Consider the following 17,881-nt stretch of genomic DNA (forward strand, 5'->3'; position numbering starts at 1 on the left):
GCTGACTTATATTCAGCTCTTTCACAAATGTGTTTTCCCCAAGAATTTCCTTTGCAAAACAAGTTTATGAGCTGTGAGAGAGTGTCGGCTGATAAGGCGGCATGTGGACCGGCAGGCTGGAGTCTTCCACTCCACTGCCAGCGTGGTAAACAACAGCAGGAGTGTTTGTGAACAGTGGGCGGAACCTGAGCTCCACATGCTGTCCAAACACGTGGAGTCTGACCATGGACCAAGACATACAGAGCTGCAGAGGCGAGAGCTTTCCATCGACACACACATGAAAACATGCATGCACTAGCTCCCTCACAGATTTAATTTGTCTGCCAGACTTCTCCATTGAAAACTGAGTTTTTTCTTCTGCTGTTAAGCACCCAGAACGTTTGAGTACAAAAAAGTAGATTTATTTATATTATATTGATTGATATTTAATTTGTAATACACCTTACAGTGCTCACTACTAAAAAATACTTAATGCGTGTAGTGTGTAACAACTTCAAGCTCGCTGACTAGAGTCAAACATAGGAAGCACGAGCTTAAGACAATACCAGTGTTACCACACATGGTCCCTAAGGCTCTCAAGACATTTTTCCACAGCCAAACACTGAACCCGGAAACTTTTACTGGCATCGTAGCAAGAGTGACACATCAAAATGGAAAAATGTGTTCAGATAGAGTACTAAACCAAGGATAAATGGCTTAGGACGCTTTTGTGATGGCTGATAAATAAAAAAAGGGAGGATGACAGGAAAATGCAGCATTGTGTTTTGGTAAAAGGTTCTTCTTTCATTTTCAACTGTATTATGTCTGATACACAGCACATCACTGAAAAGGCTACTTAACCTTAACCTAATTTCTAACTTTTCAAGCTGCTTTTCCTCTCCTAAAAAACAAAAGAGGGCTGGTTGAGACAGATGCACCAGTAAAATAATGGTAACCCTTGTTGTGTTAGCTGATTATAGCTGCTTTAAGGCTAATCGATGTGGCTTAAGGCTAATTGATCAATGTGATCCTGATATCAATTCATTTGCATGGCAAAATCAATATATTTTTATCAGTAATGTTTTAAAGTGGTCCCTCTATAATATATGTCAGTATGTTATGTTTTCATGTAGGATCAGGAAAGCTGTGTGCCTCTGTCTCCGCCTTTGTGAAGAGCCAGCGCTGGCTACTGTAAGTGGGTCACAGCTCCGCCCTGCTGCTGCACGGCAGAGTTCAATGAGCCCGACTGAAACCCTCCTTGGGCTGATTCAGGGAGAAATAATGGGGCCAGCGACTCCCAATCCCCTAAAGAGCCGCGCCACAGCATGGCAGTAAGCTGGCAGGGAGGCCCACTGGAGCACAGGGTGAATGAGGTTGCCAAAAAAACGCGCTATAAGACCCTCTCACATGCTTGTAATAAAGTGTGAACCACACACTGTTCTAATGTACAGTACAGAGAGGGCAACAAGTTCACAAGTATTGAAGTTCAGTTTAACACGATTATTTCCTATGTTATTCTAGTAGTTGTATTCTGTTCCTTTATGTTATAAAATATGTTTATATCTAGATATAAACCATATATAGAATAAAATATAATTTACTTTATAGTGGAAACTAAATAAAATTCTTCTTCTTCAAAGAAAAAATGACACAAAATCATATGACAATGATGCAGGTTTCATGGCTCCAGTATCTGAGCTGTGATGCATTCCTTCTAGCTCGTCTGCGTGTGTGTACAAGCATGTGATTGTGAATGTGATTCTAAATTTGGGAATAATTGAGGGCGTCCAGGAATAGACCAGATAGAGAGAGACACACACAGACGCAGCTACTTCAAAGGAGCCTCCTGTAAACTGTATTTTAGGAACCTTAACTGTTGTTGCACAGTTCACTTCCCTGACACACTTTATTTAGCAGCCTGTCAACAACTAAGGCACTGTACAACACAGACTTGTTTTCGTGTCCTTCTCCTGCGGTTCGCATTCTGAGCATATACGTGCCCGTACAGTTGAAGAAACAGGGAAGATAGAGTGATTTTATTCAGGCAGACAGTCAGTGCAGATAGGGGGGGAACACTGTGTCCCTCCTGTTGGCTTGGTGGTGGGCTCTTATGTAAGACCAGCCTGGCAGCAGAGCAAAGCCACGCTGACAGTGTCATACTTCTAATTAATATACACCAGCTAGAGGTGTGCCCTCAGTGGCTGCTTGTGTGTGCGTGTCTGGACTGGAGAGATGGAAACTTGAAGAAGTGATGCCTATAATGAAGATTAAAGCACCCCAATGGAAAATGGTGAATGACGTTATCTAATTTTGTCTTGTTGATAAAACACAGAAGGGGGTAGGATAAATTGCCTAATAAACAACAATTGTTTTGCATTTTTACATTTATTTATTATTTTTACATTATCTAGTTAAGCTGCATTTCTACTTCTAGCTGTTTCAAGTTAAGGCTAATCACTCCTAGCTCCAGCTCCATTCATCGAAATGAGGATTGTTTCACTATTGTTCAAGAAAGAAAACATAAAACTCTTATTACTCTTATTCTATTGAGATGAAAAAACAACAAAACATACCAACAAGGTAAAAGGGGTGGTTAAAGTTAAAGTGCCCATTAACCTATAATAGTTAACCAATATAAACAACGTGTCAAATGAACATGTTCGTATATATTAGAGTCATTCTGGTGGCTTGTAATACGATAACTGCACAGTAGAGAAACCCAAAGTTTGCATGTACTATCCTGATGCAGGTGTGTGGATCAGAGAGAAACAGCTGAAATGTGTTGTGTGCTTGATGTTTTGAACCTCTTGACCTCCCTGCTCAGTTTTTTTGTGGAGACGCGTGGCTGGGCAGGAAGTCATTCGCCCAGAAACAGCTTCCTCAGCTTCAGCCTCAGTATGAAATAAAACTCTAAGAGAAAGAGAAAGTGGATAGCCCCTCACTCATGGAGGAATAGCAGGATATCCTCATCTCCCACCAGTCAGGAAGCAATTTGACTTTGTGCCAAATGCATGATATTCCTGGGGGAAGGCAACAGTGGAGGGGCAGGATGGGAACTGGAGTCCTGTGAGGTTAATAATTAGTAGATTAAAGCAGAATAAGTTTAACAGTTTACGGCAAATGAAGCTGTTTCATAGTGTAGTCATATGGATTTTTCAGTAAATCAATTCAAACCAGAGTCAGAACAAATTAAAGCTACTTTTAGCTTCGAAAACGTATTAAATTAATTCATTGCTAATTGATAATTAACAAAACCCAGGTGAATTCACAACACTCAGTCTATCAAATATTTGAAAACGTCAGCTAATATTTCTCTGTACTTGACATAAAGGAGTTGCTTACATTTGATATTCTCAGTTTACACTAGAGTTACACTAGATGTTGGTGTGTTGGTCAATGTTCTCAGTTGTCCAGGTGATTATTGTTATTGTTATCTTTAGTCTTGGTCAATGCACGTTTACCAAGAAGGACATCCAGTCGCCACGACTCAACTTCAAAATATGTATTAGTATTATCATTACTTGTTGTACAGGCTGCTTGTGGAAATAAAAAAATGAAGACAAAGCTGCATCTCTTTAAATAAATTCATTTATTTTTGTAGGTTTCTATCCATAATCAATACAGACAAAAGCAATACTCAACTACCAGAATTTATAAATCATTATAATCATCTCCTGTGAGCATCACAATAAACAGTATACTGAAATATGTACAATGGAAGACAAGGACACATTCAAACAGAGTCAATCCAACATCTGTAAAAGAAGAATCTGTCAGTGGATACAGAAATGGGGGAAAGCGCTTTGAGACAAGTCAAGAACAAAGTTCCCAGCAACAAAAAAACAAAACACTTGGCAGAAAGAGAAATGTACAAAGAGCAAAACAGCGTCTGCTCATCACAAAGAGAAAAAAATAAAAGTTACATTTGGTTCCACGGTTGTAAACTAGATTGTATTCATGTCACTATTGCATATGCCATTAGGTAAAGTGTGTCAACAAGGCAATATAATAAACTATAATAAAATAGACATTGTATTTTTTTTTTTCATGTAGTCAGAGACTGTGAGGGAGAAAAGCATACAATACACTGTACAACCCCAAAGAAAAACCCATCCCCGTTTTAAAAATCTGTAGCCAAAGTCTTTACACAGGAATATCATTGCAACAAAGGTAAAATCTAAGTTCTCTATGTATTTTCAATAGATTTTTTTAGTTAAACTCTCTCTATATACATAATATACACATTCAAGACTCTGAAGATAAATAGATACCACAACAGCTCCAATATTATTCAAATCTGTCAAAACCGTTTCCCACATTATGTTTCGGTGGCGTTCCCACCAGCTCAGCGATACATTCACGCATGGTTACGTTTTCCAGTCCACTATACACTAAAGGGCTCATGAGCCGGTTGGAGTAGGTTCGGTGAACAGCGGTCGGCTTTCGGATAATGGTAACAAACCGCCTGGCGCCCATTTTGGATATTAAAAGCTCTTGGGAAGCAGCGAGAGTTAACATTGTTGAGTTGTTGTTTTTTTTATTGATTTTAATGTTAGCTACCATAAACATTTAGTTTTTATACATTTTTTCTCATCTTGTACTATTGTTACACTACATGTTAGCATTTATCATCATCCTGAAATTGCTAGGTGTAGTGAGCTAACGGTGGCTACGTTAGCAAACACTAGATACGTATTTATTGAGACAGCCTTGTTGACGCCATTATCCAGTAATTGTTGTATCACATGCTTTAGGATTCATAGCCTTTATTTCACTTGTAGCATTACATAATTCTCTTTAGCCAGCTCTAATGCTGTTATATGTTCCAGACAGCTGACTCCAGTGAACCTCCATGATGGTGCCAGATGTGGCTGTCGGCCTTCCTCCTCCCCCCGCAGCGCTTATCCAGCACTCGTGGCACCAGCCCTCCCTCATTGACCAGTTTCCCCCTCAGCTAGACAGTTGCACCGTCAAATGATATCACAGCAGGGCGGCCTGCGTCGAGCTAAACGGCAGGACGTAGGTTTGAAGGTAGGAGTGTGTGAGGTTTTCAGGCTCAAGTGACTGAGGAACTGTGGGAGGTACAGTGCATTCAGATACCTGGTGGTGATGGGTCTGAGCTGAGTTATAAAGACATGCATAACTCGTAAAGACGGTTAGAAATATATTTCTGTAAGTCCAGAGCTTTGATTGGACATAAAATAAACTAGGTTAGAATAAATAAGAAATTTGTAATTAAGAAAATACTTTAATATCAATACGATAAATCAGATCTCAAGCAGCCCCACTGTACTGTACATTTCTGAAATAATATATTTTAATGGTAAACTAAGCTTTTTCCACAATAGAATAACAATATAGAGATGTAGATCCAAATAGACATACTGTAATAGAATATTTCTCTCTCGTTTCATAGAAAACAAGGACAGTATAGACATTAAGGCATTGAGTAGGTCTTATCAGACATTCATCTTCAAAAAAATAAATAAAATATCTAATCTATAGTTATATTCTCAGTGTACCTTGGTATCTTCACTCCCTGGGCCATTTCCATAGCAGGTTTCATTGTTCACTGACAAACCAGTTGGTCGTACTTAGTCTCAGAAACACACACACAAACACACACAAACATACATACAGGCAGTTAACTGTCAGAAAACTACCCTCAAGTAAATAAATAGAATCTGGGTACCATTAGAGTTTTGTTATTGTCTCGCTATGTTTGCTTCTGTGCTTGGGCCAAAATTTGGGTCACAGGAGAAATGGCCTCTGAAAGCACAGGGAACATGAGACGCATCATCACACACACATTCACCCGCAAGCACACCTGCCCCGCTTTCAGCAAATTCATAACATGCATAGATGGTGACCTGCTTGTTTCCTAAGTGTGTGTGTTTGTGTTGCTGAGGGTCCAGACAGTCTTTCAGGGCAACGTTGATTTTTTTTTTTTTTTCTTCTTTATTCGAGCAGCAGGTTGTTGGAGACGCCAAGTCAGAGGACGCAGGAGTCGCTCAGTCTGAAAGAGACCACAAGAGAGAAAAAGGAGTTAGTGGAAAAATCGAATCCTTCCAGCACTTTCTGCTACTGTCGTTTCACGACTTGATAAAAGACACTGGGCTCGTACACATAGTCTTATATTCTCCGACAATCACATACAGCACTATTAACTACTGTAAAAAAAAAAACAAACAAAAAAAAACACCATTAGGAAAAATACAAATTTAAAGTGTTTGCATTGCCCAAGTCAGACTGAACAACTACTACCAGCCAAAGACAAATAATGGTCACATATACTGCTGTGTATTCATTTTTGTAAACAAGCCATCTTGTTTACATTCACTGTTTCTTATCAAAAATGCATTGTGTGTATTCTAGATCTCTAATAGCTGTTCTAAAAGTGTTTCCCTTATCATTATTAATCATTATCATTATTAAAATCATTTGTTTGTTTACTAATGTCTGCTAGCTCACAGTCTTCTACCCAGCCCTTGCGGGGGCATTGCTAAGCTTCTTTGCACATTACCACCATCAATTCTCGATTAGCTAAATAGCAAAAGATTTAAAGAAAGTATGATTATCACACGACCAAATGTGGACTCATAAAATCAGTGCAGCGTAGCACCCTTAGTGGTCTAAAACGCCACAAGGCGCCTTTAATATGTCCTGACAGTTTAAACAAGTCTTCTCTATCAAATTAATTTAACACAAACTTTAACCATGTACATATTAGAATTGAGGTATGAGCAGGGATAGTTTTGAACTCCTTTTATTACATGATTGATTTCATTCATTTCTAGTCAGATTAATGACAACAACCGTGGTGCCAACAAAGCAGACCTTTGAGAGAGCAGACATGAGAGATTTGCAAAAACAGCCTTAACACAGTACGGCGTGAACTCATTCACAGATTAGCCTGTGTAATATTTGTGCCACAATAACAAGGACACAGTTGAAAATCAGCGTGAATAACAGTAACAGTGAGTGCTGCACACAAGTCCACTGTTTCACGTGAATATTTTGTCCTTAATGACATTAAGGATGCGTTGGGTGCTTGCTGTGCGGCTGCATTATGGCTGCATGTTGTGCGGTTAAGATGCCGTGTGTCATTTTCTGTTTATAACGCACCAGCTGTTTTGCTGGTAAAGCTCTTGGAGGACGGCTGGGGGAGGCCGAGAGTGGGAGGATGGTCGGTCGTAATTACATAATCTGGGATGCAGAGTGATTGGGGTGAGGGGCTCCTGCCGCGCTGCCGTGTTGCTATGGACACACACTGAGTAGAGGAGGATCAGCGAGGGGCACCGATGCACCTCTCATATTATCCATACAGAGAGACAACTCTGGGTGTCTCAACCATTAGTGACAACTATGGAGGATTCTGTGGTCTTTCATTATGTTTAAGGGGTTGATGTTCTGTGTGTGCAAAGGAGGGGGTGAGGTCACTGCAAACAGAGCGACAGAGTCAGGGTAGTGGTTGCAGGGGTGGGAGGCATACTGGGTTAAGTGGAAGTTTCCAGGAAAAGCAGGAGTCCAGCTGTGAAAGGCTGAGGAGGGGGCTGCGCACTCAGCGTGTGTGGGAAAGGGGTTACAAACCCTAGAGGCATTAGGGTTCTGGTTTCCAGGAGGACTAGGTCCTCTCTGCAGCCATGTGTCATGACCACACGAGGATTACATGGCTGTCTGGGGAACTTCCAACACTGTAAGACTGATGAAACTCTTAGGTTTAGATCTTTTTAAGACAATTTCAACATGATAATCAAACAAGCATGGGCAGTAGCTGAGGAAATTAGGGATGTTAGGTCACTAAGTATTAGTATATTATATAATTTACTATTAAAACAATACACTACATATTTCATAAATTAAAGTTAAACTCAAAGCTGACAGAGAACATTTGTCACCAGCGTCCAAAGTGATTTCTCCTGATTTTAGCTTGATTTGAACTAATGCCCACACCTTGCATTACGTATTCCCCAGCTGCTGTCCGTGGAGTAGCCGCTGGCTTTCGCTCATCTGCCCCTGACCGTCTAATCTCGCCAGCAGAGGCTGTAATCTCATCTGGAGCCGTGGCTGGCTAAATGTGGGGAACGCTGGCCACGCATTTATCTAGCAGCTAGCGCTTCTGTCTGGAACATCCCGGCCTACTTTAGCCCCCCTCCTCCCTGTGCTATGACACACACACACAGACACACACACACACACATGGACGTTGGCTGGAAACTCTGACACAAGAGCCTGCGGTGTTACGTGTGCATGTTTGTTCTCTATGTATCAAGTAACATGACATGTCTGGATTTCCTGCTTTGGCTATTTGCTTTGCTTTGTGATGTTTGCAAGATTTTGGCTTCAATGCAGGTCGGATGCGGATGTAAATAAAGTGTTCAACAGTTGCTAATCTGTGAATGTGTGCTAGAGCTGCTGTGCAGCAGCACAAAAAGAACGGACGGGACAATCAGGCTGATGGATAACATCAGGTGCCACCTTTAGGAGTAATTCCACAAATGCCAGAGCAGAACAGCATTAGAGCTACATGGACTGTACAAAGTAATGGTTAAAATCAGTGCAGCCTTATACAAAAATGTCTTGCAGAGCAGCCAAAACAACAATTATTGTCATTATTGACTAATGTGCTGATTCTACTGATCAGCAATAAAATGTAAGAAAAGGTCAGGGTCAGGTGGTTTGGTTTTCTACTTCACAAATGACATATACTGTACATCTGGTTTAAAATAGTTAAACCTTTGTGTCGGTCGACTAATCGATTGTTTCAGCTCTAATTTAAAAGTGTAGAAAAACAAAAATTGGAAACGAGTAACCTGAGGAGGAAGAGGAGTGGTGATGTAATATGACTACACAAGGAGTGTGTGCGTGTGTGTGTGTGTGTTATAAATTAGGGTTTGAAAACAGATCTCTTCCTTCTCTGCATCAAAACACTCCTCGTTATGACAGCCATGTGGACTGAGCATGCTCAGAGCTAGTTAGGGATGCATGGCTGTGCAACGAGACCTCTTTCGCCTTGATGAACACACGCATCACTGAAGGTTTGTGTAACATGGATATACAGTATGTAACATGTGTTTAGATCTACTAACCCCCTCCTCGCTGAACCATCATCTCATCTCACTGCACAGCTGCCTGAATGACGTGAAGAGTAAGCAGAATTTCAGTAGATGGACGTAAACGTCTGATCTGGCCGATGAATTACACACACACACACACATACACACACACACACACACACACACAATGCTGATGGTCATGCCCTCTGCAGCCTGTGGGCTCAGCAGATGGTGATGCTGTCATCTGTGGAGGGATAGTAAGTAGGTAGGGAGTGTGTGTGTGTGTGTGTGTGTCAGTGGATGACAGCGAGACATATTGTACTGTATATGCTAGTGTGAGCACAGGCAAGGAAATCTGTGTAATGAGAGTGTTTGCATGTGTGTGAAGATAGGGCAGCATGGCAGGTGTTTAACCCCCCTCACCCCACCATCCATCCCCCTTTCTCGTCTCCAACTACACACACACACTCACACTCACTTGCCCTCCAGAGAGTGGCCATCTGCCACTAGCACTCAGGAGGGGCTCCGGAGTGTCACAGCAGGACTCCTGTGGTCTTAGAAGCCCCAACTTCCTCCTTCTGTCTTTCTACTGGAGCAGAAGCCTCACTGTAGTATGAATCATCTCTCATGTGCTAATAAAGCTTCCTGAATTGTCACAGAGGAAGCAGCAGCCATCAGATAAAGGTATTAGTCAGACGAAAAGGTGGAAACAGAGACGGCTGACTTGGCTAATCTGTGGCTGGTACAGAACATCCACCTGGCTGAGCTGCAGACAGCCAGGGCCGCTAAGAGAGACAGGTAAACACCACCTCCGAGTCACATGTGCTGGCCCGCTGACAAAAACAAGAAGTAAACAAACACCTGACCCTTATGCCAGGCATTAAGACATCTAAGCTGACTGGCTGGAGCCTCCAAAAAAAAAAAAAAAAAATACAAACCCAGCTGTCAAACGTTTATGAGTGTGGAGTTTAGTTGACTGGGAGCAGTCACGTTTCACACCAAGAGGGGCCATCACATGGGCCTGTGGGGCAAACGCTAAATTCCATGGGGCGGTGGTGTCTGCACTTTGATCCTGACAAACATCCACATCTTTCTCTGGAGCAGCAGCATCCAACCAGAAGTTAGCCTGACCCCAGTGTCAGCAGGTTTTCATTACAGCCCAACTACATTTAAGCGAGAGGGTCAACCGATCAGCCGAGCCAAGACAAGGAGTTGTTTGGCTTTCGGGTCAGCACGACACGTGGTGAGGGTGGCTCTCTGCGTCATGACGTCCTGACAAACACGGAATCAAAGGCCTCCGCCAGTGGGGCCCCACGCCAAAAACCCCAGTGGGTGCACTCTGACCTCCTTCACCCCGCTTCAGCACACAGCAGCTGGACTGTAAACAAGCGATTGGGTCTGCGCTTCCAGAGTGCTGTGTTTGTAGCTTTAAAAAGCACAAGACCCCTTCTTTCTACCAAGCATACAAACCTGTGCACCCCCCATCTCTTCTGCTTGTCTTTCTTCTGCTAAGTAAACAGCCTAATGAGGCAGAAGGGCAGCAGAGTGCACGTGCCAGCCTGCTGCATTATGCACATATTCATTCGCTCTCCCACAAACAGTCAAACAGCACTGGAAAACAAAACAGGCAACTCCATCTTTCTCTCTCTGTGCACATCTTTGCCAGGCAATCACGAACGCAGGCTACACCACTGGAAAAAGAAAAAGAAAAAGATTCCTGTGAGAGAGAGAGAGAGGGGGGAAAAAAGAAACACCACACTTGCTCTGCATGTGTACGTGCAGAGCAAGTCCACGAGTCCACATGTATGTGCTTGACTCTTCCCCCCCCCTTCTCTGGTGAATTACATCCACCGAGCTTTATTAGCACCATAAAAATATGCGTACTCTATCAAAACATCAGCGCAGAACACGTGCGAAAGCAAAAGATGAAAACAAACAGGCGGGCACATGTCGTCAGCCGTCGTTTTGCTCTAAATGAAACTCCTTGAAAAGGACGAGCCTCTCTCTCCTTACGCACACCCACACACACACACAGAAGCCTTGTGGTGAAATAAAAGCAACTCTCTATTCAAAAGACCTGGAGTCAGGGACAAAAACAGGCCCCTCTCACAGCTACTTTTCAATGCCGCTCTGCCAGGAATGTGGACCGTGACATCCAGTTACCTGTTGGCCGCATAGCAACTCGCCCACTTTGTTGTTTTCCCTCACTGCCTACAAGGACACAAACACATATCCACTTGTGCTGGGCCTCACATGTCTGCCTCCCCCCTCGCTCTCCCACCCACACACGCCCACTCCAGTACGTGCTCACAAACACGCTAGGTCGCTGTGTCCAAAGAACTCCATGGGGACAGGGGGTCAAACTTGGCTTTAACGTCAACATTCGTCGTCCCTGTGCTCTTGTTTATGCTTCCTCTATCCCACGCCACAGCTTTATTTTGTCATTGGGATATTCTGGGACACGGTATTGATCATGGGATGGTGGGAAGAAGAGGGTCTGTGGAGGTCACGTCGATGTGCAACACATCCTAATGCCTACCCAACTGAAAAACAACAGCCAGCAAAGCCTGCATCCGGGTGTCACATTACATCTGACAGGAAGCCTCAAACATCAGCTGCTAACTGTTTGATGCCTCCAACTTCAACAGTCGGTGTTTAAAACAAATCTTCAGTTTATCATTGTGGTCATTTTATACAGAAAACCTCCATTCATAATAAGCTGAGGTGGGATTCTGAAGCCTGCTTGTGTATTTTGGCTGTTTGCAGCCTGAAGCAGCAGAGAGGCAGCCTCCTGCTCTGTCATGGTGCTTGTTTACTTCAGAGCTCTCAGCCTGGTCACGTTTCATAGCAGCCTCTCGCTGCGTTCACATGTTGCAGGGAATGCTGCGATTGTCAAATATGAACATTAGGTAAAAAAAAAGGGTTCAGATTTCTTTTTAGATTCTCTTTTCTTCGTTTGCCCTGGACATAATTCTCTCATTTGATTGCCAAAGTAAACTACTCTGCTACTCTGTTAGCACTCAAGAGTAGGAGCATAGCAGAAACACGTGAAGGCAGCATCAGCACCACCTACTGAGAGCCTGTTTACATTTGAATTTAGAGGAAATGCATGTTTGTCATGCCTCTGCTATTTGACAGACAGCCTAACGGATGTCTTTTCATACAGTGAATTTTAAAAGAAGCCACTTTTCACTTTCCTTTATAACTATCCAACACATGTGACATCAGCCTTGCTCACCTTTGGCAGTGGTTGCAGCCTCCTTGAATCCCAAACAGACATATGGTGTGCTGTGTAATCCATTGATACCCCCTTTGCAGCTGCTGGTGGGTTTGAAGCCAACCAGTTCCTCGCATTTCTCCACATCTCTGCTGTCCAGCAGGTTCAAAGCGAGGTAGTTCAGTCCGTTCGGGTAAGCGGCCGAGCTGTGCCGGTTTACCGGGCTGCCGTACTCCTCATCGGAGCCCTCGCTGCTCCTGGATGAGATGTTCTCCACCGAGCTGTGCCTCTTGACCACATCGCTGCGGGCAAACGAAGGGAAAACTGGGGTCACGGTGGCAGTGGAGGAGAAGGTCTCGGAGCTGTGGCGCCGACGTCCCTGCAGGTTCGCCCGGATCACCTTGGCTGAGCAGTCTGGGTCCACCGTGGAGGAAGAGGTGGCCCCAAGCAGGAAGACCCCAATAGCTTGTGGGACTCCCTGGTCCTCCAGAGAGAGCCTCCTCTCCCTGCTGCTCTGACTGATGGATGAAAAAAAAATTTGGATTTTAACACTAGAATCACAAAAAAAAACAAGAGACGAAAGAGCTGCTGACCAAAGATAATGAAAATAAAAAACGAATTATTATCATGTTAATACTTTCACATCTAACCTGTATAATAATAACAATAATAATTCTCGCTTTCTGTTACATGCTGTATGTTTTTCCATTTGCTCATTCAGGTTCATTTAAATGCTGTACACTATTTCCAGCCTGTCACTCAAACAGTCACACTGTGTACTACACCACAGATACACACACCTTGCAGGGTTCTGAGGAACAAGCTGTGGAGGCGAGCTGGTCATCCCCATCGTCATCTCACTATAGTTGTTTTTCACCTCCTCCCCAAGACCCTCAGACCCCTTCTCGCTGTCCAGATGGTAAACTCCATCCTCCTCTGAGCAGGGGCACATGGATAACTCTGGGAGTGTGTCCAGACGCTCAGCGGGAGTGTCAGCCTCCTTGGGTGAGTGCGAGCCAAGCTCCAGGTTTATGTAGTCTGTCAGGGAGGATCTCCCTGGGCCCCCGCCGCTGGAGCCCAAAGATGAAGACTGGCTCTCTGTGGAGAGAGTGGAGGGTGGAGAGAATCTGGTGCTGCTGAAGTCAATGTTAATGTACTCCCCAGGGCTGCGGGGCTCTCCGGGAAGGGGGTGCTCATTCATGCTGGGCAGGGTCCTCAGGGTGTCCAGAGATAGCCGGTTAGGTCTGCCTAGTCTCCCTCTATAGGACAGGCTCTCCGCCCGGCCGTGTCTGACTGGGGAGGGCACTGAGGGGCTCAGCGGAGAGGTCTGAGCTGTGCTGGGCTGCATCACTGAATAATAGTCCGACTCCCCGACCCTCTGCCTCAAACTCTGAGGGCTCATCAACACATACTGGCTGTTATCTTCATTCTTGGAGCCCTGCAGTTTGGCAGGTAGCGTGAGGGAGCCCGTCTGGTAAGCTGACCTCACTAATGCAGGTTCAGCCATCAGGCCCAAGTTGTAGTCAGGTGGGGTCTGGAGTGGAGGTGGGTTTCCGGGTGACATGTTCATGTATTCGCCGTGCCTGTCTGGACTCTCCATGGAGGATTTGGAGCCACACCACATTCTCATATAGCCGTTGTCTTCCAGAGAACTGCTGCAGGGGGAGTTGGTTTTGTAGCCACTGCTGGCGGCAGCCTGAGGATGCACCCTAGGGTTCACAATCTGCTTTGGTGCCGACACACACATGGGGCTCATGGGTACATAGTTGTCTACCTTGCCAGACTGGGGAGCAACACCCGGCGTCATTGGCATGTAGCCATCATCACCGAGGTTACTACTGGAGCTCCTGGATGATCCGATTTCTATATCTCCGTAATCCTCAGGGTAGCACACTTTGGGTGACGCGGAGTGAGAGTTCTGTCCATGGGCCATCCTCATGAGTGTGTACTCATCCAGGGAGGCAGAGGACAGCGGTGCCACCACCCTCTGCTGACGTGGTGTGGTAAGGGAGTGTGTTCGCTTCCTGTAGGCCTTATCAAACAGACCCTCCAGACCAGACCTGCTGCCACTAGCCCCCTCCATTATCATGTAGCCACAAGGGTCGCTGATGTCACGGGAAGGAGGTGTACTGGACAGGGAGTCGGGGGTGTCGCTGCGGGTCAGGGTAAGAAATTTTGGTTCACCTGGGCTAGAGCTGTAATCGTCACACAGCATGAAGCCGGTGTCACTGAAGGAGCCAGAGATGGAGGCGCTGCAGCTGAAGGGGCGCCTGGCTTTGTCAGGAGTGGAGACACCAGCCCCCCCTCTGGGAGACATGCTGATGGGGCTGGAGGCGGCTGGGGGGGAGTTGGACACTGGCATGGAGCGGCTGTGATGCAGGTTGGAGGAGGACTCCAACATCCTGCAGGTGCGCCCACTGCTGAGCGTGTGAGACCTGCTGAGGTGATTCCCAGAGTTGGGACTGGTGGGACTGCCGTTCACAGATATGGACATGGACACAGGCCGCGTCACGCTTCCGTCTCCTTCACTGGCCGTTCGTATCCGACAGGACGTGAACTTTCTTCCCGGGGACGTGGCTGCCATGCTATCTGTTCTGGATCTCCTCACCAGGCCCGTCTGACTGGGAGGGAGGTTGTTGAGGTTGCGTCTGGTGGGCACAGAGATGGGGTTAGTGCTGGCCGACTGGCTTTTGCTCCTCGGCCTGAACTCCGACAGCTCCTTCATGGCCTTCATGGCCTCCAGGATGGTCTCGTGGATGTTCTGCGCCACAACCGAGTCCTCGGCCTGCATCCAGAACTCTCCGGGTCCGGTGACGGCCGAGCGGCCCACCTCTATGAAGAAGAAGTTGTCTGAGTGTCCACATCTCCTGATGTTCATGAGCTGTAAAGTGACAGCAGCTGTTTCTGAGTTCAGTTTGACGAAGCTGATGGTCCGGCTGGACAAACACAGCCTGTACACTCCTATGAGGTTCTTGATCTGACCCAAGCCTTTGGATTTCAAGTTGACCTGCCAGACCTCCTTATAAGCAGCTGCAGCAGGAGAAATGAGCCCGTAGCTGGCCTCTTCAAAGCCCACTAAGGAGGAGGTGGAAGCGGGGCTGTCGTACACCTTTCCCTCGGCTATTAGATCAGTGAGAACCGCGAACCAGCTCTCCTGCTCCTGCTCGTTGTCTGCAGCCACAGCGAAGTACTCGTCCTTGGTGTAGAGGGCGATGAGGTGCTTGTGTTTGGCGTCGGCCCGTTTGTTTACGCACAGACAGGAGTCCAAAGTTATGACCCGTTTCGCAGCGGACTTGTTCCTCCATTTCTTCTCGCTTTCATAATACTCCAGCCGAGCAGGACACCGCTCGCTCGGCTCCCGCAGCACGAAGAAGCGCCTGTGTCCGTGTTTCTGTTTGCGCAGGTATCCGCACTTCTTCACGCCGCTCGTCCCGTTAGATAACAGGTGTCCTCCCGCTGCAGGAGGACTTGCCATGTTCGTCCACTTCAAGTTCCAGATGAGTAAACTCCTTTTTGTTTTTGTTTTTTAAATTATTTTAGATGTACAACTCACAGAAACAACATCAACAAAAGGAAAAAAATAAACAGCGTTAAAGGGAACCCGTTTTATTTAATCCATATCAAACCACGGGAGCTGCGTCCGCTGTTCGCCACGGTAGAAGCAACAGTGCGGTTGGATCAGACCAGAGACTGATCTGATCCCGGAGAAAAACAACATGTGACGCTGCTGCTCTAAAAACAGAATAAAACACGGAGTCATAGGAGGCGGTGCGACCTGCAGGGGCTGCGCCGGTCCATCAGCCGGATCTGACGCTGCCCATTGGCTCATTTGTTAATTCTCTGCAGGCTGGTCCCGCCCCTGGTTCTCCAGCAGCTCTGTCATGTAGAAACTGAAACGATCAGAAGCAAAAGTGAATTACAAGAATTCCTTTACTGCAAAAACAAAGTGACATAAACACACACACACACACATGCACACGGCTGGTTTCACTTTTAATATTCATTTTAGTGACACATCCATTCATTTGCGTTTGTTTTGTTTTTGTTTTCTTGTAAAAAAAAATGTGATTGACAGGCTAATTCAGCCCATTTGGATTAATGAGGATTTGAAGAGTGCATGCAACATAATGCTGGATTGTAACCATTCATTTATCAGGCAGCAGCACTGTAAACAACCCTGACGTCCCACTTGTTATATAAGGAGTGTTGTGGCCTATTTTTACACCCGTGGGTATTCCTCTTCCAACTGGAACTTTGCGTTTCCAATTTCAGCTCCTCACCATTTATTCTACACCACTGATACGTCAACAGCGTCCACGTACGGTGATGATTGTGGTTGTTATCTGTTGGACATATAGCTTTAATCAGCTAAACAGAGGTGACCTTCCCCAGCCTGTCCTTTGATATTTGTGCTTGATGCTTATTGCTGCACTTTGTTACATATTCACAAAATGTTCTTGCTGAATAAAAAAAACAGGCATCTCACACATAACAGGGGGTGACTACAGCAAATGTGTCACAGGATCCCCAGAATAACAAGCTGCACAAGTGCTGCCATCAACTGGCTGCTCGGGGATCACGCTGCACACAACGGTTCCCACACATCAGTTGGAAATAAATAATGATAATGATAAAACTTTCAATGCAGATCCCGGTCACGCACACAAACGGAAGACGCCGAAGGCAGGGAGGGTGACAAGTGCTGGTGGAGCGACTGCACTGGGCCTGTGAAAGGCCTGTCAGATGACAGGAGGGAGCCTGAGACATCTGTTCATTGGATCATCTCGGTAATTATGTTAGTAATTCTCCCTGTGATCTTCATGATCATTAGTCATGACCCCCACCCTCCCAACCCCGGGGGCAGCAACCAGACCCCCCCCCCTCGGCCCACAAACACCCACTTTGCTTGGCTTTTAGAATCTCCCAACAAGCCGATTACACCTCTGTCACTGAGGTGTCCGTGTGAATTAGACTGTATTTGTGACAGTGTGTGTGTGTTTGTGGAGAGAGGGGGGTGTTCTGCTTCTCAATGAGCATATCTACCCCTTAAACAAACACATAGATACTGCAGATTAAGGGTAATCCCTGCCTTTGCTAATCACTATTGTTCTTGTTATTGCTATTGTTGACACCAGTGGGTTTGATCCCACTGACATTTGTCTGATGTCTATTTTTCTGCTCTTACACACGTGTTGATACATCAGCGCCGAGCTCGGCAGTGGCGTGTTTTCAGCTTTAGCCGCCACCTATAATCTGAGATGCAGTGTGAGCAAAAACATAAACACCTCCACCAGGATTTGGTAACACATAACCCCGGACTGCAGATATAAATAACCTGGAGCAAAAACAAAAGGAACAAAGGATTATTGTTGACATTTAAATGGCAAAGGCGTGTAATAACTTGGCAACAGTGTGGAGGTTATTGCTGAATGTTGAATATTGTTGTTTTGCTGCTCTGTGTGTGTGTTTTGTAGGCAGCTCCTGGGATGCGGTGCACTGCTACGTTCTCACAGGGTTTATTTCACGAGTGAACTCTGCACCTGCAAGACTGAGCGTAGGGATTTTTTAAAAATTAGTGTTACTGTCCAGGTGTGCTGCAACTTTCTGAAAGAAGTATCTGGGCCATAAG

At 45.4% G+C, this 17,881-nt stretch overlaps 1 protein-coding gene across 1 annotated transcript; it reads right to left on the reverse strand.

Moving 5' to 3' along the window:
- Positions 1–3,549: 3,549 nt before the first annotated feature.
- On the reverse strand, positions 3,550–15,946 carry LOC113163809 (insulin receptor substrate 2-like). The gene is made up of 3 exons (XM_026362799.1): positions 13,053–15,946; positions 12,274–12,770; positions 3,550–5,995 (listed from the first exon to the last, which is right to left on the reverse strand). The coding sequence occupies exons 1-3, from the start codon at positions 15,725–15,727 to the stop codon at positions 5,991–5,993; spliced, it is 3,177 nt and encodes a 1,058-aa protein (XP_026218584.1). The 5' UTR covers positions 15,728–15,946; the 3' UTR covers positions 3,550–5,990.
- Positions 15,947–17,881: the final 1,935 nt, after the last annotated feature.

The sequence above is a fragment of the Anabas testudineus genome, chromosome 2 (genome assembly GCF_900324465.2).
Source record: "Anabas testudineus chromosome 2, fAnaTes1.2, whole genome shotgun sequence".
Lineage (NCBI taxonomy): Eukaryota > Metazoa > Chordata > Actinopteri > Anabantiformes > Anabantidae > Anabas > Anabas testudineus.

Coding starts and splice junctions, on each gene's coding strand:
- LOC113163809 (XM_026362799.1), bottom strand. CDS start 15,727: ATGGCAAGTCCTCCTGCAGCGGGAGGACACCTGTTATCTAACGGGACG. Junction 12,771..13,052: donor GTTCCTCAGAACCCTGCAAG/GTGTGTGTATCT, acceptor TTCATCCATCAG/TCAGAGCAGCAGGGAGAGGA.